This window comes from Symsagittifera roscoffensis, chromosome 5 (assembly GCF_963678635.1).
Source record: "Symsagittifera roscoffensis chromosome 5, txSymRosc1.1, whole genome shotgun sequence".
Lineage (NCBI taxonomy): Eukaryota > Metazoa > Xenacoelomorpha > Acoela > Convolutidae > Symsagittifera > Symsagittifera roscoffensis.
This window is the reverse complement of record NC_087066.1, coordinates 43,951,443-43,975,344: the sequence shown is the minus strand read 5'-3', so window position 1 is coordinate 43,975,344 and position 23,902 is coordinate 43,951,443. Positions and strand designations below refer to the sequence as shown.

Sequence of the window (23,902 nt, the reverse complement as noted above, 5' to 3'; positions counted from 1 at the left end):
GTGGTCGATTGGGAGAGCAGCCGTGGTCGAGTGGGTTAGGCACATGTCTCTGAACACGATTGTTATGCGTTCGAATCCCGCTTCGTTCACGGTTGGAGGGGTCCCAGTGTCATCCGCCTCCTCAAGGTGGGACCGGCTGCGTCGAAATGGATGATATCTCCCTCCCCCACGCGGTTGGTCCTGCACTGAGCAGGCCGGGGTCTAATTTAAAAAAATTAAAAAAAAGCTTTTTCCTGAAAAAAAGAACGAAAACGCAGCGCTCCCTATATGAGTCTGAATTACGTTCATGGACTCTTAAAAACTTTGCCTACACAAAATTTTGACTACCTTAGTACCTCAATTTGATAACTGCTTTTGGGCAAATTTTCAAAGAAAAAATTAATGCCTTAAGTCTTTTTCAATTTTATTTTTTGAGATCTTATTTTGATGCGAAATCGTGACATAAAGCTTCTTATGAAGCTTAATGGTCAATCGCGTTTTTATCCTCCATTTGCCTTTTATTAGTGCAGAGTGTAATTCGCCTTTCATTTGGAAAATGAATATTAATAAAATCGGCTCTTTCCAATCATAGTTCCCCCAGGCTATAATGAGAAGGACCCAAAAAATCGAACTGCATATCATCCAGCAAATGCTTTAGCATGAGTCCAAATTTCAGCATGAACAAAAGTTTTGAGATAGAATATCCACTTCGTTCACTAACTTCAAAACTAACGAGCACGTTATATATGTCACGTTCTCAGCCCCTCAAAAACTCTAGTTGATAACTCAAAAACTCATGCTAAATGTTCGAAACTTGATTGACTAGGCCTCGGAGCGTTTAACCTTTTAATTTATTTCAACCGGTTAACTTTTCATTAACCGGTTAACCGATGGAAATGCACACCAAAGGGGGACCATTTACTAGAATTCCTATCATACTACCACGTTATATTTTGTCGTTTTCAGATAAACATGTCGAGTTGGGTGTGGAAATATTTCAATAAAGTCAACGCTAAATCGGCTGAGTGTCAGATATGTCGGAAGTCCTTCACCCTGTCTGGGGGCAACGGGGCGTTTCTGTATCATTCGAGCAAGGTTTTAAATTGCGTACTAATCAATTTCACTACTGTTCTTTATAAAATTCAATCATTTTTGCCTATGATTGACGTATTAAATTCATTCATTGTCTGACGTATTCGCTGCCCATCGACAACTGGCGGGCAACAAAACCCAATGTCTACTATTAATCGCATGAATTGTTGGAAGCACTGGAATTTTAACCTCCTCCCTCGCGCTGTTTTTTCATACACCCTTAGAACGCATCTCAGTAGTACCGGAAATAACTCAGGGCAAAACAGCTTCAATGGGGTAATAATTTGAGCAGTTCTGGAAATTCTATTCTAATTGATTTTATTGTCTTTTAAACATTGACGTCGATCAACCTTTGATGACAATCCAAGTCTAACGAAACCTTCTAATGCGCTTCCATGACTTTGTTCATCTGGTTTAAAAAATAAATTATCGAAATAGTTGAAATTGATTTCAGTTACGAACCACCAGAATAGGAGCAATTTAGCATTTAATTAGAAATATCACTACTGACAGAAAGGAAGTGTCCACATATAAATCATTCACGATTTTGGATCAAAGCTGAGCCAGCTTCCTTTTCTTTATTTTTCTAATAAAGTAAAGGTGAGAGAAGCAAATAATTTATTTTTACTTCGATTAAATTGATTGCACGAGTCATTAATTTAGTTTACAAAATATGATTTTGGGCGCACCGAAGAACAGGCAAACTGTTTGATCTAATTATGTTATTTACACCTGAAATCAAAAGAAGAAAAGCTTCGAAAACAGTTAAATCTGCCACAATAGATCATTGAAAATAGAATCAGAATCAAATATTGTTAGAAAATACAGCACTGAGTTTTCATTTAGATATTTCTATCCTTGTTTCGATGTTAGTTTCTTCGTTAGCAAAACAATTGAACCAATTTAACACATACTTGGAACCAAATTTTGGCTGCACATTTAATAACATTGCCTAAAATATTATTTTTAAAGAGGTTCAAAAAAACTATTTCGCTAGTCTAATCTAGAATTTTGTGAGTTCTGATGAGTAGAGATACAATAGACTACTAATATGAGAGGGATAATGATTTCACGCTTGAGTTCAAGAGAGCACTGAGAAGGTTTTTGGGAGAGAAGAAAGAGTCAAAATGAGACATCATTAGTCTACGACTGGGAAGAAATGGGATCGCACTCTCCACGGAGCTAGTTAGGAACTACTTTTTAAAAATCAAACTAAATCGAATTATGAATGGTTAGCTCAAGCTACAAAAATAGAGATTTCTATCCTTTTAATCCCAAGCTTCAATTCACTTTTCATTAAAAAACGTTGTCTAGTTTTAAAAGAAATTTCAGCTTTTTATTCATTAATTCCAGAAGGATGAAACAGGTATTGTGAAGTTTGATTTGAAGGTAGCATATGATTTGTTTATTTACTTTGCCGTGGCTGAGGGGAGAAACTGATTGTTTGTTTTCGATTTGGACTTGAGTTTGGAGTCCCTGTTGATGATTTTATTCATCTCCTTAATGTGTTGCTTGATCAACTCACGGTCTTTCTTATCCACAACTCCAATTTCCTGCACAAATATTAAACGAGTCACTAGCTGTTCATGCAAATCACAAATTTGGTTCATAAAAAGGAACAAATGATCATAGCAGAATAACTAGAAATGATTTATTATCGTTCTCAGCAGCAAGCATTTTGCTCCAACCACTTCACAGAAAGGGAAGGAACTATGTTGTAGAGTGTTTTTCCGACCAAATTTGACCAGCTCGAACAAACCTCGCGGGTTTCACAAGTGGAATTATTTTGAATCGCTTTCAGTCCTGATTCGGATTCCAAAAAATCACAAAGTTTGTCTCAATGTCGAGAAAACTAGAGCACAAGCAACAGCTCGCTTTTGATGCGATATCTTTCTGTCAAATATTTTTCCGGAAACTGTGCGTCAAATTCTTTCGAATTATTCAAAAAAAAAAGTTGTTCCAACCACCCCAATAGAGGATATATGAGACAGATTGAACTTTTTCCTCCCGATTTTGATTATCTAAAAGAGAGCTCGTAGGGCTGATATCCTATTCAAGCCCTTTCAGCCATGATTCGGATTCCCAGAATCGAAACATAGCCAACAGACAGTTGGGAAAGAGTCAATAAATGCAAGTAAACAGAAAAAAAAACGGATTTATTTTTTTTGAAAAAATCTCAACTTTCCAATTTATTTCAAGAAAAAATCGCCATAAAGCTCTGAATTTCCGGAACAATTTATGATTTACACTTTTTGATAGAAGTAACCCAATTTGAGAAAACTGGATCAATAGGTAAAATTTTTATTTCGCCGAGAAATTCGATAATTAAATTCCAGTTTCGATACTAGAAATCGATCACATTTTTTCGTGTTCTTTACACTTTCGCAGTTCGATAGTTGAGTTTGCCTTAAAAAAAGAATCAGATGTCAAACCGCGAAAAAGCAAATTTGAGCCTGAACAAATTTAAAGGCTTTTCCTGAAAAAAAACCGAAAAAAACTCATCGCCACCTATATAAGTCTTCACTCTATTCATCGACTCTTAATAAAAATTAATTTTCGCAAAAATTAATATGGTCAGAACATTGGGTTTTACTTGTACAGTAACCGGCCGTGTCCTTGTTTATTTTTGATCTATGAAGGCACTTAAGCAGACTTGTTTTTTGACGGTAACTTTATCACTTACTCTGTTTAAATTAGGCCCAAAATTGACCAAGCATCAAACCTTGAGTTTTTCGGAAGACACTAGCTCGTGTAAATTAGTCCCGTCTATGTGATGTCTTTGGAAGAGCGGATAGAGCTTCAGCAGGTTCAATTTCAGTAACATCTGTTTGGGATCTGTGCGGATGACAGCAGTAGTGCCTCCACCGCCCATCTGGTTTTGGGAGACAGAGGAACAGATCGATGAGTCATTGTTCATGTCATTGGAGTCTGTGAAGGACTCGGCCGATGCCTCCCTCGGAAATCCCGGCTGCCCATCTATCGTTTCATGATCGAAGCTAGATCTGAAATTACTGAAACAAATAGATAAACAGTGTTTTAGAATGTCAGGTCTACGCATATGAACTAAGTTAATAACATACGATCGCTCATTTTGATGTCAAAATCTATTTTCATTGAATGACAATAGTTTAAAATAAATAATTAGCCTATAAAACCCAATAGATTTTGTACCGATAGAGATGCTCAAGGTCACTAGCGGATGTACGGGCTCCACAAAACCACACTCCCACGTATTTGACCCAATAACCACCAAAAGGTCTCCCATTAGTCTCTATTTTTGGTCAAGCAAACCTTTTAAATTTTAAGGAGCGCGCGCAAGTCGAGAAAAAAACACAATTTCTCGGTCAAAACCTTCCAATAATGCTCAGAAACTGGCGTAAAATAGAGTTTTGAGAGAGCTCCGAAAATCCTTTTGGTTGACTAAAATTTTTGAAAACCCGCGCTCCCTCCTTCAAAAGAATTCTTAAATCGGCACCTGCTCAAGGTCACCGATGATGCCAAAAATTTTACATGTAACTATATTTGACTTCAATTAAATAGATAAATCACAATTTCTACACTTACAATTACACCATGTTCAGTCATAAGCATGTACATAAAGATAAAGAAGCCCTTGTGAAGGATTTTCTCTCTATCGAACATAAGCTTTCACATCATGAGCCTTACCTGTCATGGGACCCCGTTGCGGCATTGGGACTGTTTGGGATGAAGTTCGCAGAGCCCGTTTGATGTGACGTAGGAGACGTGGGTCCGACATTAACGGTGTACTGAAACGCAACAAACATCATTTGAAACCTGAAGATATATTCCACGTATTTCTCTAAAATATATAAGATATTGAAAATCCCAGTCAATTAAGTTGATTCAACCGTATTCGAAGACACAATCCTGGGTTGTTCTAGGCCAAAACCCTAGTTCAACCTATGGATAATAGTAGCGCCAATTCTTTAGCGCCAAGGTCACCGATGATGCCAAAAATTTTACATGTAACTATATTTGACTTCAATTAAATAGATAAATCACAATTTGAAAAGATCACATGTTGCTGACCTTTCCCTGCTTGGTGAATGATGACCTGAGCTTCTCTGCGAAGCTGCGTGAGGAGCTATTCGATGTCTGGAACTCGTGATGGAACCCGACACCGACCACATGGGCATCCCCTCCTACTCCTCCATTCTTGCTCTTGTACTGGTGCTGCTGCGAGGAGTGGTAATTGCTTGAACTGTGATGACCTCCTGAGCCGGATCCAGTAGATGACGTGTCACTGTTGTCCTAAACCAAAGAACATTACATGCCTGAACAATCTGTCCGCAAGCATCTTCAGGAGTATGCATGCAGCAATTTGAGGATACTATTGATGTTGATAGTAATGACTACTCATTCGTTGAGTTGCATATGGTTAGTAGCATGATAAAATGAAGCTCGATCTAGCTGTATCATATTGATCATACAAGTTGATGAACATCGAAATTTGACAAACAATTTTGCCTGGCCGCTATTTATAAGATGATTAACAAGCGCACGCACGGTACCGCAGCACCAGGGCGAAATTCATTGCTAAATTACACTCAGGAACACTGCTCCCGATTCAATTTGGATGTTAATGTAATATGTGCAGTACCACTTCGTGATTTTTCTGATGCTTATTTTGCTCAAACGCGCATGAGATTTAGTTCAAAAGCTATAATTAAGCACCGCAATGCAACATACTTATTAATACTTATTTCATCCTGGTATGCATTTGAAAGAAAAGTAACAGAGTTACCTAAACACTCACGAAACATTTTAGCACATTTGTAAGTCTGCAAGTTGATTTGACATGAAAACCTTATTGAAATATTGTCATTTTCAGATCGATTGGCTCAACATGCAGTAATAAAGCCTAGATTGTGATGTTAGATTCAATAAAACACAATCAATCCACATACAATAAATACAAAGAGTTCAGCTATTGCCGGTCAAAGGTCTAGACAGATTTGCTTTGAAAGTAGCAAACACATAACTGAACTGAAATATGAATCTTCATTTTATTACCATGGAGATATCAGAAGTATCAGGCAATCTACGGTATCAGTATCAGGTATTTGTCTTTAAGGTCTTCTTTTAAATCTTCTTTTTGGTTGAGCTAGTTGCTATAATGCTTCCGTGTCTAAATCTAAGCATCGCGGATTAAAATTATGAAAAATTCTCATATCTGTGAAAAAATGACAATAAATTGAATCAAGACCTTAACCTGAAAATAACTTAAAATTGTCCATTCAGGGGCGGGTTTAGGGGGGTGGCGACACCCTCACCCATCAGGAATTGGACCCCCTGCCGACCCTTCGTACTACTTTGAGATATCCATTTTGGTGACGGACCCTAAAATTTTTCTAAATGCGCCAATAAATACTAATTTTGAGGTCAATATATACTAATTAACAATATAAAATGATTATATTCCATATAGCAAAATTTGAAATTTCCAAAACGTGACTAAAAACGCCTTTTTTGGCCTGTTTTTTCGAAATTTAGCTTGCGACGCAGAAAATTTGGCCAGTATTTTTGGTGCTTTGGGAGAGCTCGGAAAATCAATATGGTCGACCTAAAAAAAGGTCGACAACATTTTTCGAAAATGCCACCCTCCCTTCCCTCTACCTCGAGTAAATCCTAGATGCGCCCCTGAAGCAAAAAAGTCACACCAGGTCCTACACTTTCAATCCTGCTCCTAAATTAATTTCGTCAACAACAGGTAGTTTGACTATATCATATATCCCTATTCTGACCGTTTTCTAAACTGCGTGGAATTAATTTCAAACTTTTTCCCCTGATTCATCGCTCTGATGGCTTTAATGTTAATCGCTTGACCCTGAACTGAGCACAACGCTTTGTGGACAGTCGGGAGGCAATTGAACTGGTCAGCCAATCCCAACCTACATACACGTATTGTCCGTAGTTGACAAATTAATACTTCTAAATGCACTTTCATGACCATCTGCCGCAGGTTCACACACATTACATGCACATTCATAGAAACAATTCAAACTAACAATGCAACCACCTAACTTAATTTCACGGAAACTCACTGTCACATCCACACGTCACAACATCGACATTATTGAACCAAAAAAAATATTTACATGACAAATTGTCTTTTATCAGTTATTTCACAGCACAAAACCGATGCAACTTGCCATTACAGAACGGATGATTATTCTAGTCCCATGCTTCTTGTTGTTTTCTATGAACTAGGATGAAATTAGTGAACAACAGTGAACAAGTCAAGTTTTCATGCTACGTTCTCACATTCACGGAATCCGAATCGAGTTCGTTTCTTTTTGACTTCACCTGTTTATTATTATTTGTTCCGCAGCGAGCTGCCGACCGGTTATTTCGATGACGAGACGGCAGAAGTCTACGAGCCATCGAGCGGCTACTTTTCACGAGTCTCGCTTTGTACTTCAACAGCGAAACGTCAATACTTTTCTCATTTGCGTTCGATGACGATTGAGACGTCGGCGATGCTATGTCTTGTTGGTTTAATTTGAGAGGGGGCAGAGTTATTGCCGGCCCATTTTGGGTGGGGGTTTCGCCTTCCTCGTTTTCAGGTATTGAACTGCTCTTGAAGAAACGAAGCTTGCGCGAGATAACTTTCTCGTTTGGACTTGACGCTTTAGGTGCAGTTTGCTGTTGCAAAACACAAAATTTATAGTCCAAGTTTTAACTTATGTAAGTCACGATGGTATAACAAAATATGATTTATAGTACAGTCACGATGTTTTCATATCCTTTACATTGTTACCATCAAAAGCTTTAAAATATTTGTAGCATGAAAACTGATTATCAATAAAATTGTCAAATAACGAAAGAGAAACTTTTGTCTTTGTTTCAAAAAAGTCTCGATTTGAAAATAATAATTGACTTCAGTGTCGATGAGAAACAGAAGTTTTGTTCTAATATCTTGTCAATTTGGTATCAAATACACATGATAATGAATTTAAATTATTACTACTTTTGAACTGCTAGTTTTATTCAAGTTTCAGACTGCATTCACAGCTTATGTTCAGTCAGTCATATGCAGTTCAGTTTCAGTTTAAGCTGAAGCAGACTAGAACCTAGTGATGATCTGAAAGCACATCGTTCAACTTAACATCATCAGTTCGGTAATTTTAAATTAAAACATTTTTCAAGATAAAAATTATGAACGCGAAATCAAAATTAGACTATCGAGGCGACAATTACCGGATTATCAAAACGTACAAATCAGATTTTCGAAAATTTCGTCGAATTGATTTTCTGGGCTCTCCCAAATGTCGAATTGATTATCTGAGCTCTCCCAAATCACTATGTAGAGCCTAATTTGACCAAATTTGGTGCGCCAAAGCCGTTTCCAGGCACTTTTTGCAAAATTTTGCCTGAAAAGATTGTTTTTTGACGCGCGTTTCCCTCTCAAAATTAGTATGTATTGATTCCAACGGAGCCTTTGAAAAGTTTTAGGGTCCGTCAGCCAAAAATAGATATCAGCTCAAAATAGTTCAAAGGGTGGAACCTTTGGGTAGTCAGGGGGTCGACTTATTGAGGGGTGGGGGTGGGGGAGGGGGGCGTTTACCCTGGTTAATACAGCTCCTTGGCAAGTTTATCGAAAACGACCAAGGATATGGTTGCTGAGAAATAGAATGTGCCTATAATTATCACCTCGAGCTCCCATTTTGATTCTATTGAAGGTTTTTGAACACAAGAATATATATTTTCACATTACAAAACAGTGTCTTTTTATAGTTAACGCTAAATGGCAATATCGGCTACCTTGAGCAATTAAATTGGTCAAAACATGCTGACAAGAGTGAAAAATTTGTTCCAAACGTCAAAAAGAAAAGTTTCAATTCAACTAACTTCTTCCAAATTCGTTGATTGAAAAGGATATTGCAAACAATTTGGCATTAACTATGGTTAGTTCAGTTACATCTGTTTTTATGATAACATCCAGTTTATCAATCAAGGTCGCACATATAAGAGTTGTTCAATTACCTGCACATTCGCGGTTCCTCCATTCGTCTGTTTGCGATGACTACTAGCTGTTGATTTCGCTTGTGGCGTAGAGTATTGAGACGTGTGTGAGTTACTGTCCTCGTTTGGGGATGTGTAGTTCCTGTTCTGATTGGGGGTGTGTTGTTGGTCGATCTGACTGTTGGTATATGAGGCTGTAGATGCCGTGGACACGGGTCTGTTGTTGTTGGGAAGGGGATTGAATGAGTTGCTGTTGCGACTGAGTCTGTTTTCTGCTTGGCTGTTGCTGTCCAACATGTCATCGTCAGAGATCATTCCATCATCGTACCCTAAAGTAAACATCATAATTTCATTTCAAACTATTTCATTTTGATCCTAACAAAATGTGTTTTCTTTTAAGGATGGTAAGGCAAAAACGAATTGTTTCGTCATATACAGATCTTAAAAAGGGTATGATTATTGATCAAAGCATGCATCATCATGTTATCAACGTATTTTGCTGCTTATGAGCTTCTTTGTTTACTCGAAAAAGTTTCTCTAAAGCGAGGATTGGCTTGAGCGTGTTTTCCCTGCATAATTTTTCTAGTCGTTGGTTCAGAGGTGTATTTCTGAAAAATGTCTCCAAATTCAACGATATTTATTATCTTTGTGTTTATGTGACAATATTGTTATCATTTTGTTCAAAAATTCTGTTTATAGTTAACTAGTAAAAGTATGTTTAAAAAGTATATTTTCTGGCTAATACACTCATTTTCCTCAAAATTTGGTTTAACAGTGAGCAGAATTAGTATGACATACTGTTATGGAATCTCCTAGGAGGGGTCTCGAGGAGTTGGATGACCTGGTTGAACTGGGACTCCACGTAGCTGCTCCTCGTCCTCGCCTCAGTCATCAATTCAGTGTGTCGATCTTAACAAAAACACTCGTCATTACACTTCAAATGAAAAAAGCAACTAAAACCATAACCTCATCATGTAACGACGTAACGTTTCATCATTCATTAATACTAAAAGCCTAACACGACAACTCGCAAAAAAAACCAACTTGTATAAAATAGAAATTACGACAACTCGCAATAAACTCGTAAGATAATCTTTAAATTATCCCTAAACTAAGAGCCGTAATCCAATACTGAAAATCAGTATACTTAAATTTTATACTTAATTCAAAATAGTTATTGCGAAAAAATATGAGTCTTTTTTGTTCCTTTAACACCAAAAATTGAGTCCAAAACCTAGATAGCATTAATTTTTATATCATCATTTTGGTTTCTAAATACGTTTCTACTCATTCAAATAATTTTGCAATTCATTACAAGCAAGCGCGGGAAACTAATCTTGATCTTTGAAGATAAAAAAATAATGAGGTTCGATTTAATGAAAAAAATGGGTTAACAAATTGGACATGCTCAAAAAGACATTGCAAATCACAATTATACACACGTGATGATTTACTTGTGGGGAAAGAAGTGGATCATTTACAATCAGTGTTGCCTCATGAGCGAGTAACTGAAAAAACAGTTTTCTACAGGTCTTAACTTTTTTTTTGCATTTTTCAAACTACAATTTCAAGAAATTCGGTTCAAAAAGGAGTAAAAAAGCATTACCGGTAAGTGCATAGCAGTTAAAAATTGAGAAATGTAGGAAAAAAAAACTTTGACAAAATTTCAAAAAGTAGTCCTAACTATTTGCAGTACAACTGGGGTGGCAAAATGTAAATTTCCGCAATACTTTTAGTGTCATGCAAAAAATTAAAGAAGGAGCACAAAACACGCGAGAGCATACCGATCTATTATCAAAACGTAACGAGCACTGTTTCTGAGGAGTGCGCAGCAAAGATGCCCAAAATTACGTCGGTTGCAAGAAAGATTCAACAAGAAAAACAATTTGGAGTTGTGCCAAAAACCGTGGGGGACATCGGTATTCCCATGGAACTTCAAATCACCTTTATGAGGGGAAAATTTCTACGCTCATGCCTCGGGGCCGAGGGATTCCGACCGACTTCTTATGTTCACACTGAGGCAAACTTTGACATTCTCGAGCGTTAAACAACTTGGCACGCTGATGGCACAATTAAAATATGTCCCGCGTTATTCTTCAAGTATTTACTGGACATGCTGTTATAAACAACTGCTCCCTCCCATTGGTTTACTTTCTGTTATTGGGAAAAAATTTGAGTCTTTTGTTCGTTTAACAGTGAAAATTGAGTCCAACCCTTGATTGCAATTATTTTTATATCCTCAATTTGGTTTCTAACTACGTTTCTACTCATTCGAATAATATTGCAATTCACTACAAGCAAGCGCGGGAAACTAATCTTGATCTTTGAAGATAAAAAATTAATGAAGTTCGATTTATTGAAAAAAAAAAAAATGGGCTATTAACTTGGATATGCTCAAAAAGACCTTGCAAATCAAAAGTATATACACGTGATGATTTACTTGTGGCGGAAGAAGCAGTTCATTTACAATAAGTGTTGCCTCATGAACGAGTAACTGAACAGTCAGTTTTCTACAGGTCTTAACTTTTTTTAACATTTTTTCAAACTAAAATTTCAAGAAATTCGGTTCAAAAAGGAGTAAAAAAGCATTACCGGTAAGTGCATAGCAGTTAAAAATTGAGGAGAAATGTAGGAAAAAAAAACTTTGACAAAATTTCAAAAAGTAGTCCTAACTATTTGCAGTACAACTGGGGTGGCAAAATGTAAATTTCCGCAATACTTTTAGTGTCATGCAAAAAATTAAAGAAGGAGCACAAAACACGCGAGAGCATACCGATCTATTATCAAAACGTAACGAGCACTGTTTCTGAGGAGTGCGCAGCAAAGATGCCCAAAATTACGTCGGTTGCAAGAGAGATTCAACAAGAAAAACAATTTGGAGTTGTGCCAAAAACCGTGGGGGACATCGAAATTCCCATGGAACTTCAAATCACCTTTATGAGGGGAAAATTTCTACGCTCATGCCTCGGGGCCGAGGGATTCCGACCGACTTCTTATGTTCACACTGAGGCAAACTTTGACATTCTCGAGCGTTAAACAACTTGGCACGCTGATGGCACAATTAAAATATGTCCCGCGTTATTCTTCAAGTATTTACTGGACATGCTGTTATAAACAACTGCTCCCTCCCATTGGTTTACTTTCTGTTATTGGGAAAAAATTTGAGTCTTTTGTTCGTTCAACAGTGAAAATTGAGTCCAACCCTTGATTGCAATTATTTTCATATCATCAATTTGGTTTCTAACTACGTTTCTACTCATTCGAATAATGTTGCAATTCACTACAAGCAAGCGCGGGAAACTAATCTTGATCTTTGAAGATAAAAAATTAATGAAGTTCGATTTAATGAAAAAAAAATGGGCTATTAACTTGGATATGCTCAAAAAGACCTTGCAAATCAAAATTATATACACGTGATGATTTACTTGTGGCGAAAGAAGCAGTTCATTTACAATCAGTGTTGCCTCATGAACGAGTAACTGAACAGTCAGTTTTCTACAGGTCTTAACTTTTTTTAACATTTTTTCAAACTAAAATTTCAAGAAATTCGGTTCAAAAAGGAGCAAAAAAGCATTACTGTTAAGTGCTTAGCAGTTAAAAATTGAGGAGAAATGTAGGAAAAAAAACTTTGACAAAATTTCAAAAAGTATTCCTAACTATTGGCAGTACTACTGAGGGGCAAAATGTAAACTTCCACAATGCTTTTAGTGTCATGCAAAAAAATTAAAGAAGGAGCACAAAAAACGCGAGAACATCCCGATCTATTTATCAAAACGTAACGAGCACTGTTTCTGAGGAGTGCGCAGGAAAGATTCCCAAAATTACGTCGGCTGCAAAAGAGATTCAACGAGAAAGAGACTTTGGAGTTGTGCCAAAAACCGTGGTGGACATCGCAATTCCCATGGAACTTCAAATCACTTTATGAGGGTAAAATTTCTTCGCTCATGACTCGGCGCCGAGAGATTCCGACCGACTTCTTATGTTCACACTGAGGCAAACTTTGACATTCTCGAGCGTTAAACAACTTGACACGCTGATGGCACAATTAAAAGATGGCCCGCGTTATTCTTCAAGTATTTACTGGACATGCTGTTATAAACAACTGCTCCCTCCCATTGGTTTACTTTCTGTTATTGGGAAAAAATTTGAGACTTTTGTTCGTTTAACAGTGGAAATTGAGTCCAACCCTTGATTGCAATTATTTTTATATCATCAATTTGGTTTCTAACTACGTTTCTACTCATTCGAATAATGTTGCAATTCACTACAAGCAAGCGCGGGAAACTAATCTTGATATTTGAAGATAAAAAATTAATGAAGTTCGATTTAATGAAAAAAAAGGCTATTAACTTGGATATGCTCAAAAAGACCTTGCAAATCAAAAGTATATACACGTGATGATTTACTTGTGGCAAAAGAAGCGGTTCATTTACAATCAGTGTTGCCTCATGAACGAGTAACTGAACAGTCAGTTTTCTACAGGTCTTAATTTTTTTTTACATTTTTTTAAACTACAATTTCAAGAAATTCGGTTCAAAAAGGAGCAAAAAAGCATTACCGTTAAGTGCATAGCAGTTAAAAATTGAGGAGAAATGTAGGAAAAAATTTTTTGACAAAATTTCAAAAAGTATTCTTAACTATTGGCAGTACTACTGAGGGGCAAAATGTAAACTTCCACAATGCTTTTAGTGTCATGCAAAAAAATTGAAGAAGGAGCACAAAAAACGCGAGAACATCCCGATCTATTTATCAAAACGTAACGAGCACTGTTTCTGAGGAGTGCGCAGGAAAGATTCCCAAAATTACGTCGGCTGCAAAAGAGATTCAACGAGAAAGAGACTTTGGAGTTGTGCCAAAAACCGTGGTGGACATCGCAATTCCCATGGAACTTCAAATCACTTTATGAGGGTAAAATTTCTTCGCTCATGACTCGGGGCCGAGAGATTCCGACCGACTTCTTATGTTCACACTGAGGCAAACTTTGATATTCTCGAGCGTTAAACAACTTGGCACGCTGATGGCACAATTAAAAGTTGTCCCGCATTATTCTTCAAGTATATACTGTACATGCTGTTATAAATTACTGCTCCCTCCCAATGGTTTACTTTCTGTTACATTAAAAACTCAACAGCAATATCAACAAGTATTTCAAGAGTTACGTGAACATGAACCTTTATTAGAGCAAACAAAGTTGTTATTGATTTCGAAAAAGAAGCAATTTCTGCTTTAAAATCGGAATTCTTCACAGCGTCAGTAGAAGTGTGTGTTTTCGTTTTGCGCAGGCCATTTGGCGAAACATACAAAAATTAGGACTGGCGGTTGCATACAGAAAAGACGAAGACTTAAGAAAGAAAGTGAATCATTTATTGCGCTGGCGCTCATTCCTGAAAGGGAAGTTGGCACTAAATCTCTCTACGCAACAACTGAGAATGAGCAGCTGCAGTCATCTCTCGATTATTTCGAAAAAACGTGAGTTGGAGAATATGTACGTGGATTTCTACGTAAAGATCCAGATATCATACGAGCTATATGAAATCAGTTCAGCAATGCGATAAATAGAAATAAAAAAGCTAACAAGTCGGTGGAAGGATGGCAAAAAACTTTTCAATTAGGAAAGCGCTATGCTCACCCCATTGTATCAAATTTCATACAGCAAATAAGGAGGGAGCAAAGTTTAACCGAAAATCGCATGAGTCGGTTCAAATCCGGAGAAAAGCCCTATAAATGTCCTAAATATAAACAATTGCAATAAAGTATATCAGAAACTCTTAAAAACTATGAAAACAATGATGAAATTTCGCAGCTGGAAGCTCTTTCATTTAACTTTGACCAGGAAAACTCCTTTATACAGAAGCAATTTTGACGCCCCAAAGGCTTTGATGTTTTACCGCTTTTTTGTTTCACATTTTAGATTAAAGGGAAATTTAATTTTCTTCCGAGTTTTACAGGAGTTGTCTCTTTCTGCGAGTTGTCTTTTTCTTAATATTTTGCTAGTTGCCTTTTGTTGCGAGTTGTCGCGGTACCTAAAAACCCTTTAACCATCAAAGATCATGTAATTTATATCAAAGATCATGTAATTTGTATCAATGGCAATTAAATATTAAACATGCCCAGTTCTACAAATAGATCTAGAATTGACCCAAAAACAATCCACGGTGAACTAAATGATCAAAGTTTGTGCCAATTATCTGCTAGCATTTAAATGAAACAGTTCTACCTTTTGCTTGGCTGCTTTCCAGCTCAATTCCTATCACCGGAGTCTGGTTCACAACATCGTCTCTCCCAGAATGCAACCCGCTTACTGAATCATGACTGACACTGACGTCACTCGACCCTCCTGCAGTCACTTGTTCTCCAGCTACATTAACAGAAGAATTTCCTGCAGCTTGCATTTGGGTTACGGTCGACGCCTGTTGCAGCAGTTGGGCTTCTAGAAGCGCAATCTTTTCATGCAGCGTGAAGTTCTCCTCTTGAAATTCCTCTTTCATCGAGTTCATTTGCTCCTTGACAGATCTCACGTGTTCCTTCATTTCGTTCGATTCGGTGGTAAGATCTTTGATGAGTCGTTTCGCTTTCGTGTACTTCTTTTCCAGTTCGTCTCTTCTAGCTTGTGTAGTTTGCAGCTGCTCCTGCACACTGGCTATCTGAGCCTCAAGACGTGGGATCACTCGGCCTCCCAGCTCATCTCGTTCAGACTGGATTCTGTCTAACTGCATCAGAGCTTGTTCCCGTTCTTCTTGGAACATCGCCCGAGTGCTTTCACTCTAAAATAAACATAGAATGATGAAAACGTGGCCTACATTATGTTGTTCAATAACAGAAATGCCACGGGCGCAAACAATGAACCTTGTCGTTTAGTTTCGAAAATGGAACTTCATTGCACAGAGGTTGAAATCGAAGCAGAGCTCAGCATAACTTACGATGCCAAACAAACAAAGCATTGCACACAAGAAATTGAACTGTTAAAATAACTAAATTTACAAAAATTTCCACTTTTTTTGATCTCTAATGATGTTCAATTTGAGGAAAACACGTCAAGCAACACAAGTGACGGCGTTGAATAGGATTCAGAAACATTTGAAAAGCCAGGACTAAGCCGACAAAAAAATTAGGTAAACGCCCGTTGAGCCCAAAAACAACAAATTGCCATGAAAAACTTTGAGCTATACAGTTTTGAAATTCGCAACGTTTACGCCATTCACCTTCCAGAAACACACAAAGGGTAAAAATCTAATCATCATTTCAGAAGACCTAAGATTAGGTCACTAAGACGATGCCATTTCAGCCAAGTCATTTAGGTTGAATAAAGTTTTTAAGCTTTATTCGAATGATGTTCAATTTGAGGAAAACACGTCAAGCAACACAAGTGACGGCGTTGAATAGGATTCAGAAACATTTGAAAAGCCAGGACTAAGCCGACTAAAAAAATTAGGTAAACGCCCGTTGAGGCCAAAAACAACAAATTGCCATGAAAAACTTTGAGCTATACAGTTTTGAAGTTCGCAACGTTTACGCCATTCACCTTCCAGAAACACACAAAGGGTAAAAATCTAATCATCATTTCAGAAGACCTAAGATTAGGTCACTAAGACGATGCCATTTCAGCCAAGTCATTTAGGTTGAATAAAGTTTTTAAGAATTTGAACAAACATAGAAATAGTAAACCAACAAATTGCAACTGAATCAAAAACGCTTTCAATTACAAACATAGCCAACAGAAAGTTGGAAAAGAGTAGTAAATGTAATGAAATGGACACAGAGGCGAAATTGCACTTCACATACACAAGCAAAAATATGACCGATAATGCTACTGGGAAAAACTGAATGATTAAAACTTAGGGTCTACAAAATTTCTTAAGTGACGCACGCCAATTAGGAGTCTACATAATTGTATAGCGATGCAAGGCAATTATGACGCATTAGCAGTACCAGTCAATTTGAAAAAAAAAAGTTTTGCCAAGTAAAATGCCTCAATTTATAGAGCGGACACATTTCAACTAGTATACGAAATAGTTCATTAAAAACATCCAAGCCCGCCCAGGTTTGAACCCTCTTATTTTGTTGTGGGTCTCCCCTACCACTACAGATCCATGATACCTTGAAGCTAAAGTGCTATTTGTAATATAATAGTCTGTGTTAACATCTGTAACATTGGCTGTACTTAATAGCTGGTTATTGATAACACATTTTGTCGCAACAATCTTTGCGACTTAGATCGAAAAAAAAAGATAGTTCATACTATAACACAAGCTTTGCTTTGTAAAAAGAACAACAACGACCTGTTTTTTAAAACAAAATTTCAACTTTTGAGTTTCAAAGTAAAAAATATTTAGCCTTAAGGCTCTTTGAATTTCAAGAACAATTTCTGATTGACACTTTTTGATAAAATTAACCCAACTTGAAAAAAAAACTGAATCAATAAGTAAAATTTTTATTCCACTGGAAATCTGAAACTTAAATCCATTTTCGAAACTAGAAGTTGAGCACGTTTTCCGTGACTTTTACACTTTTGCTGTTCGATAATAGATTTTGCCTTCCTTTCAACAAAAGAAATGAACTTAAAAAGAAATCAAGACGAACCGCAAACAATCCTAAGACAAATTTTAAGACTTTTTCCTTAAAAAAAATTTAAAAATCAACGTGACCGACATTACGTAAAAGACAATAAAACTCGGCGAAAAATAAGCAGACAAACTATAGATCGATAATTTTTATGAAGCCGAAAACTGATTAATAAAAACAGGTCCTAACTCGTTAACTCTAAGCCAAGTGTGCCGGAGAAACTCGTCAAGAAGAGTTTACTAATCAGCACGCTATCAAATGATTCAAGTGATCTTGTTAAACGAGTTGTTTACTTCAGAATCTATATTCTTATTAAATAACGCTTTTTAATCGCAACCCTTATTAAAACTTTCAGTGGAAAAAACATTATCTGATCATTGTTGGATTTATCAAATCATGAAACATTCTGGAAGCTTAAAAAAACTTCCAGGTGACTTAATTTGCCCAATAAAACGAAGAAAAAAAAACTCGTTGCATGAACGCGAGGAGCGGCGTCAATCTGCGCGTCTCAACCGAAATATCAATAATTCGAGGCCCATCATCATCCAAGTTGAATGCTTGAAGGCGAGTAAAAAATACTCAGACCACAAAAAATCTTCAACATGTCAGCAGTTCTCAGTTAAAACCTGAACAGCTCGTATGTTATTTCTTTATCGGAAATAATCTTAATTAACAATTTTGCAACTGCATGCTGGCTATGTTTCAACTTACGTATTGGTACATCATCTTGAGCTTCTCGAAGTTCTCGGCCGTCGGCAAGAGGTCCTCCACAGACTCACTGTAACCATCGTGCTATAAAACAAAACTCATTAACAAATATACCAAAACACCACAATCCAAAAATTTTTCTGATATTTGGCACGTTTATACCTGTATCTCAATTACTAAGCTTCTATTATCTAAAAATAAAAATCTGGTAACCTATCAAAACCTTAAATATATTGATTGGATTGACTAACCGCGAAAGATTCTGAGTCGCCGGCCGAGCCAGTGCTGGCAGTGTTTGAGGGTGTGTGTCCGTGCTGGTGGTTGTTCATACCTTGATGTGCCGCAGACACCGCCTGTTCCTCTGCGTGTGCGTCATGCAACAGACGACTAATCTCTCCGTTTTCCTGTTCTCGACCCAACTTGAACCTGAACATGAACAACATCTTGGCCATTTGGGTATAATATCGATCAAAGCCTCCCATTCAGACACAGCTATATATGCCAAAATTTTATTGGCAATATGTGATTCTGTCAATTAATCTGAATCAAAACTGCCCATTTATTTTGACGTCAAAACTCAATTTTTTTACTCATGGAGTCCAAACAGCACCCTTTTGATCGATTAAGTTGCTCAAGGTCACTGCTAACTAATAAGTATGAACTATAATAAGACTAAAATAAATATCCACTGCTCGTCTTCAGAACAAAATCCCAAAAATAAGCACAACGAAAAAAATGCGATAAGATAACATGAACAAAAAAATTCAATAGTCAGTTTCGTTTCAATTTTGTTTTTGATATATGCCAACTATTGCGCCATTTTGTCTCACTTTATATGAAGTCTTCTTAATAAAACGTTTTTTTTTCCATGTAAATGGCATTAGATCATTGATATACAACAGCAGTTAGACGGCTTGGTAATCTAAAAGCACTGGCAGTCTCCTAAGCATTTGCGGAATTTCTATTGCTATTTCCATCAATCAGCTTAAATAAAATCATGATTTAAAAATAGTGCTTTTTCAGATTAAGAAAGGATACACGTCACTGTAGCAACAACTTATCAATCGATCAAACCCTATTTGATTATGATCTACTTAAGTGATCGATGGAATACCAACTGAATTTGTACTAATGGGCTCCTTTCATCATTTATGTTGACCAATGAGCGAATTCAACGTATATTTAGGAATATATAATTTAGTTAGATAGAAAGAGAAGAGATTGCGAGGAGTTTGACCACTAATAAATGTATGTTGTATATGTGTGGATGGGGTGGGGGGAGGGGTGGCTGCGATGGGAAGGGGGAGGGGTACTGGACTAACTTGACTACACTCTCGGTGCTCTTGAGGACTGTGGCTGCGAACACCTGTGTCACCCCCACCAGGCTCTGTCCATTCACTTCTATGATCATGTCCCCCACACAGATTCTAAAATAACAACACAATACTCAATGCATACAGTGCAACACACGCACACACACATATTGCACAGCATCGGAGAAAGATAGCAAAGTACAAAAAATCACGTCTCTTTAAAGGGGAATTTTTAGTATTTAAATACCTCAGAATTTTCTAGAATAACAAACATAGCCAACAGAACGCAAGTAAACAAAATAAATAGCCTATTTTTTGAAAAAACTTCATATTAAAGAAAAAATAAATGCCCTTCAAGCTCTTTGAATTTCGGGAACAACTTATAATTGACACTACTTCGATTGAATAAACCCAATTTCAGAAGAATGGATCAACAGGTAATTTCTAATTCCGCTGAGATATCTGAAAATTAAATTCCACTTTTGAAATTGGAAGTCGATCAGGTTTTCTTTGACCTTTACAATTTCGCTATTCGAGTTTGCCTTCCTTTTAACAAAGGAAAGGAACTAAATTTACGAAAATTACGAAAAATTTGAGCCTAACAATATTAAAATTTTCACTAAGAAAAAAACAAAAAAATCATAAGCACCTATATAAGAGTCTGAACTACGTTCATCAACTCTGAATAATAAAAAAAAGGTTAAATCTATTTAGGAGTTTTCGGAGCCTGAAAATTCCATAGTAGATTTATTACATCTCTGCCATGTTATAAAGCTCTGAATTTATTCAGATCGTCTAAAAATGTACCATAAAGTAACATTACTTGGTTATTTGAATGAGTTTCTCGCAATCTTACTTTCCGCTCTGAGCAGCAGCTCCATTGGGGTTCATAGTCTTGATGAATATGCCCAGTTTCTCCACACCCGCATCCGCACCCACCCCCATGCCAATGATGCTGAGACCCAGGCCAGTGTTGCTCTTGTCCAGCTCCACGTCAAACAGTGTCATCTTGTCGATTCTCTTCTCCAACTCATACTCGGCCGATGCTCCCACTGGATCGATCTGGTCATTCCTCCGGTCAAGATCATTCATCGAGTACGTATATGACATCTGCAATTCATGCACGCAAATATTTCAGCAAAATCTGATATCTCGATAGATTATTGTTCATTATGGCGTATGGCAACCATCCGTTAGACAAACAACCATTTAATACACCAGCTTCAACTTTCGACGAGTTGTGTAGCGATAACATAGAAGTTAAATATTATGCAATATTCATTCACCTGACTTATGTTTTTCATGTTTTGGGCCGCCTAATCAATACACACATTTTAAAACATTTTGTTTCTGTACACAGAAATTTAGTTGAAATATTTCTCAAGTAGTTTGATTCACTGCAGAGGGATTGAAAAATATACATCACTTAACTCCGATTAAGGCTTCTTTGAGGTATCTTAGTTTTTTCTTAGAACAAATGACAATCCCAAATCCAAAGCTCCGTAACAATCACGGATGTGCACGGAGCGTTGTATTTGGGGATTTTTGCATGTTTTGGGGATTAAAAAATTAAAGCAGCACTTTTTAAAATTCCAAGCTTTTTTTTTACCGTTTATTATCCTTACGATGTTTTTAAAAGAGTAATGCAAGGAAACTGTTACGAAATTAATCCGTATCTTATCATACCTTTATATTACTTGTGGAAAATACGACTTTCTTTTTTCGTGTCATTTCATCATCCACTACGTAGAGATCTTCTTCCAGGGGAGCGGGAAGTCCGGCGATTTCATCTTCCTCTTGTAAACCCTCGTACACCTCTTTCCACATAAGACTTTCATCATCAGGTGGATCATACTCCTCAATTTCCTCATAATTATCTGACTGGTCGCGATCTTCAATAACTTCTGCTGCTTCGACGTTGGCGAGAATGTTTTTCTCATATGCCTCGCTTTCTGACTCAACCACGTCACTTTTTACATCTTTGGCATCCTCTGCCAAGTTGAATTCAGCTGGTAACTCGTTTCCTAAATCATATTCGTCTTCATTCGCGCTTTCAGTCTCATCTCCCATTTCCGTCTCAGTATCATCATTGCCTTCTTTTTCTAAATTTAGCATATCAGCAGTTTTGTTTTCCGACAATTTATTTTTATCGTCATTTTCACTGGCTATTTTTTCTTCGGGTTCAGGTTTTTCAGTTCGAGCCTCTGTTTCCAACGCAGTTTCTTGTTTAATCGAATTAGACGAGGGGATGAAGTTTTCTTCAACTGACCCGCTATAAACTGTGGGTTCTTCTTCAATGGAATCATCGAATGGTTTTTTAGTATCCACGCTAGATTCTACCACTTCGAGTTCTGTTTTTAAAGCTGAAACGGTTTCGAGTTGCTCTGCTTCATGATCAGCCGGTAACGGCTGTTCATTGACAGATTCTCCTGAGGTCACTACCAAGTCGCCAGTTGATGTCGGCGGAGACGGATCAGCCTGACCTTCAGGACTTAACCTAGGACCTAAGCTGTCTATGATGTTGTCACTATTATCGACAAAAGATGATCTTTTAGGCGAATCTGGAAGCAATCGATTCAAAGTTGAAGTTATAGGCGATGACTTTTCGGCATACGAGTTAGATGCGTTGCTATTTGAAATTCCATGGACAGGTTTGATTGGAACAGGAGGTGAAACCTTAGTTCCATTAGGAGAACGATTTTTAAAAGAAGTTCTTGGAACTTTCGATACATTGGTTCGATTTGGGGACTCAATTGAAGGCATATGCGATCGCGTCATATTCTCAAACAACGCTTTTGCGGATGCAAACCTTTCTGTATACGTTTTCGCATCTTCGGGTGCGTCTGCTTCAAATTCGACGGATAATCGGTTAAAACTTTCTCGAGCTTTTCGGTTCCCTCCTATTCTTCTAAAGGTAACTTCAGCTGGAGACGAAGGCAAACTTCCACTCATTTCACTAGGTCGCAAACTTGTTGTCGACTCATCATCTGGATTTCTGGGTGGAAGCGATTTCCTCTGCAAGGGAGGAGAATTCACCGAATAACCCGAGAGACGGTTATTGGTTGGAGTCTCCTGACCAGCGGAGTTATAGTTCTCAAACATTTCAAAAAATTATTTGGCTCATAATTAAACTGAAACAGCGTCTGCAAAAGTTTTGGGCACAGCGAAAGGGAGCTCTTTAAAGCAGCTCATAATGTTCTGTTATTCAACTTTTTAACATTATAACAAATACCATACCCTAAAATACAGATATGACTGTCCTGAACCTCAATTTTTCTTTAGAGGTGAGCAAAAAGTTGAAACACTAGTCGAAGCTGAACTTCACATCACTTGCGATAAAAATCTGAGTGACCTTGATTTCCGGCAAATGAAAATCAAATGAAAATTAAAAAAAACTTTAAATTTTTACCAAGAGCTTTCAAAATGCTAAAAAAGCCAAAACTTGCGGGAACTATGCAGACAAAAATTAGCAGACACAAATTTCCAAAAACTTTCAGTTTCCACAAAAAAAAAACAAGAGTCGACTGGAATCAAACTTCTGGGATTTATTGTCTCAAGCATGGGTGTTACTACTGCACCAAATTCAGAACACTCCTTAATTTTAACACAAGCGATGACCGATAACGCAAAAATATGACCGATAACGCTACTGGGAAAAACTGAATGAGTAAAACTTCAAACTACAAAATTTCTTAAGCGACGCACGCCAATTATGAGTCTACATAACTGCTAAATGACACAAGCCAATTATGAGGCATTAGCAGTACCAGTCAATTTGAAAAAAAACTTACCAACTAAAATGTCTCAATTTATAGAGCGGACGCATTTTAACTAGTATATGAAAAAGTTCATTTAAAACATCCGACCCTGCCCAGGTTCTAACCCTCTTATTTTGTTACGGGTCTCCTTCCCTACAGATCTTTGGTACCTTGAAGCTAACGTGCTATTTGTAGTAAAATAGTCCGTGTTAATATCCTTGGCTGTACTTATTGATCAAAAGCATTGGCTGAGCTGGTTATTGATCAAAAGGAACACTATCCAAGTGAACACTAATACTTGCGGCTTAGGTTGGAAAAAAAGAGAGTTCATACTATCAAACAATCTTTCCTTGTGTAGGAAAAACTTAGGCAAATTAGGTGCTGCAGCAACTAATTCGGCTAAACAGATAACAAACGAAAGTTTGACAGAGAAATTTTGGACTCGCAGACAATTTGACGATTACAAATAACAGGTGTTGGCCAGATTCGAACCATTATCTTGGT

The 23,902-nt window shown here is 37.2% G+C and overlaps 2 protein-coding genes across 4 annotated transcripts in view; both read right to left on the bottom strand.

The window, feature by feature from the left end:
* LOC134846062 (protein angel homolog 2-like) overlaps positions 1 to 23,902 on the bottom strand; it is a 513,790-nt gene that overhangs the window by 417,761 nt on the left and 72,127 nt on the right. The window lies entirely within an intron of this gene.
* Positions 1,498 to 22,768, bottom strand: LOC134845500 (neurabin-1-like). 3 transcript variants are annotated; one of them, XM_063862404.1, is made up of 13 exons: positions 21,327 to 22,768; positions 20,497 to 20,750; positions 19,650 to 19,754; positions 18,579 to 18,753; positions 18,331 to 18,411; positions 15,275 to 15,821; positions 9,856 to 9,966; positions 9,079 to 9,386; positions 7,399 to 7,737; positions 5,122 to 5,343; positions 4,738 to 4,838; positions 3,794 to 4,082; positions 1,498 to 2,624 (listed from the first exon to the last, which is right to left on the bottom strand). In XM_063862404.1, the coding sequence occupies exons 1-13, from the start codon at positions 22,740 to 22,742 to the stop codon at positions 2,481 to 2,483; spliced, it is 4,092 nt and encodes a 1,363-aa protein (XP_063718474.1). In that variant the 5' UTR covers positions 22,743 to 22,768; the 3' UTR covers positions 1,498 to 2,480. The 3 variants fall into 3 exon arrangements, with proteins under 3 accessions (XP_063718474.1, XP_063718475.1, XP_063718477.1); XM_063862405.1 differs by having other exon boundaries at positions 3,794 to 4,073; XM_063862407.1 differs by lacking the exon at positions 7,399 to 7,737.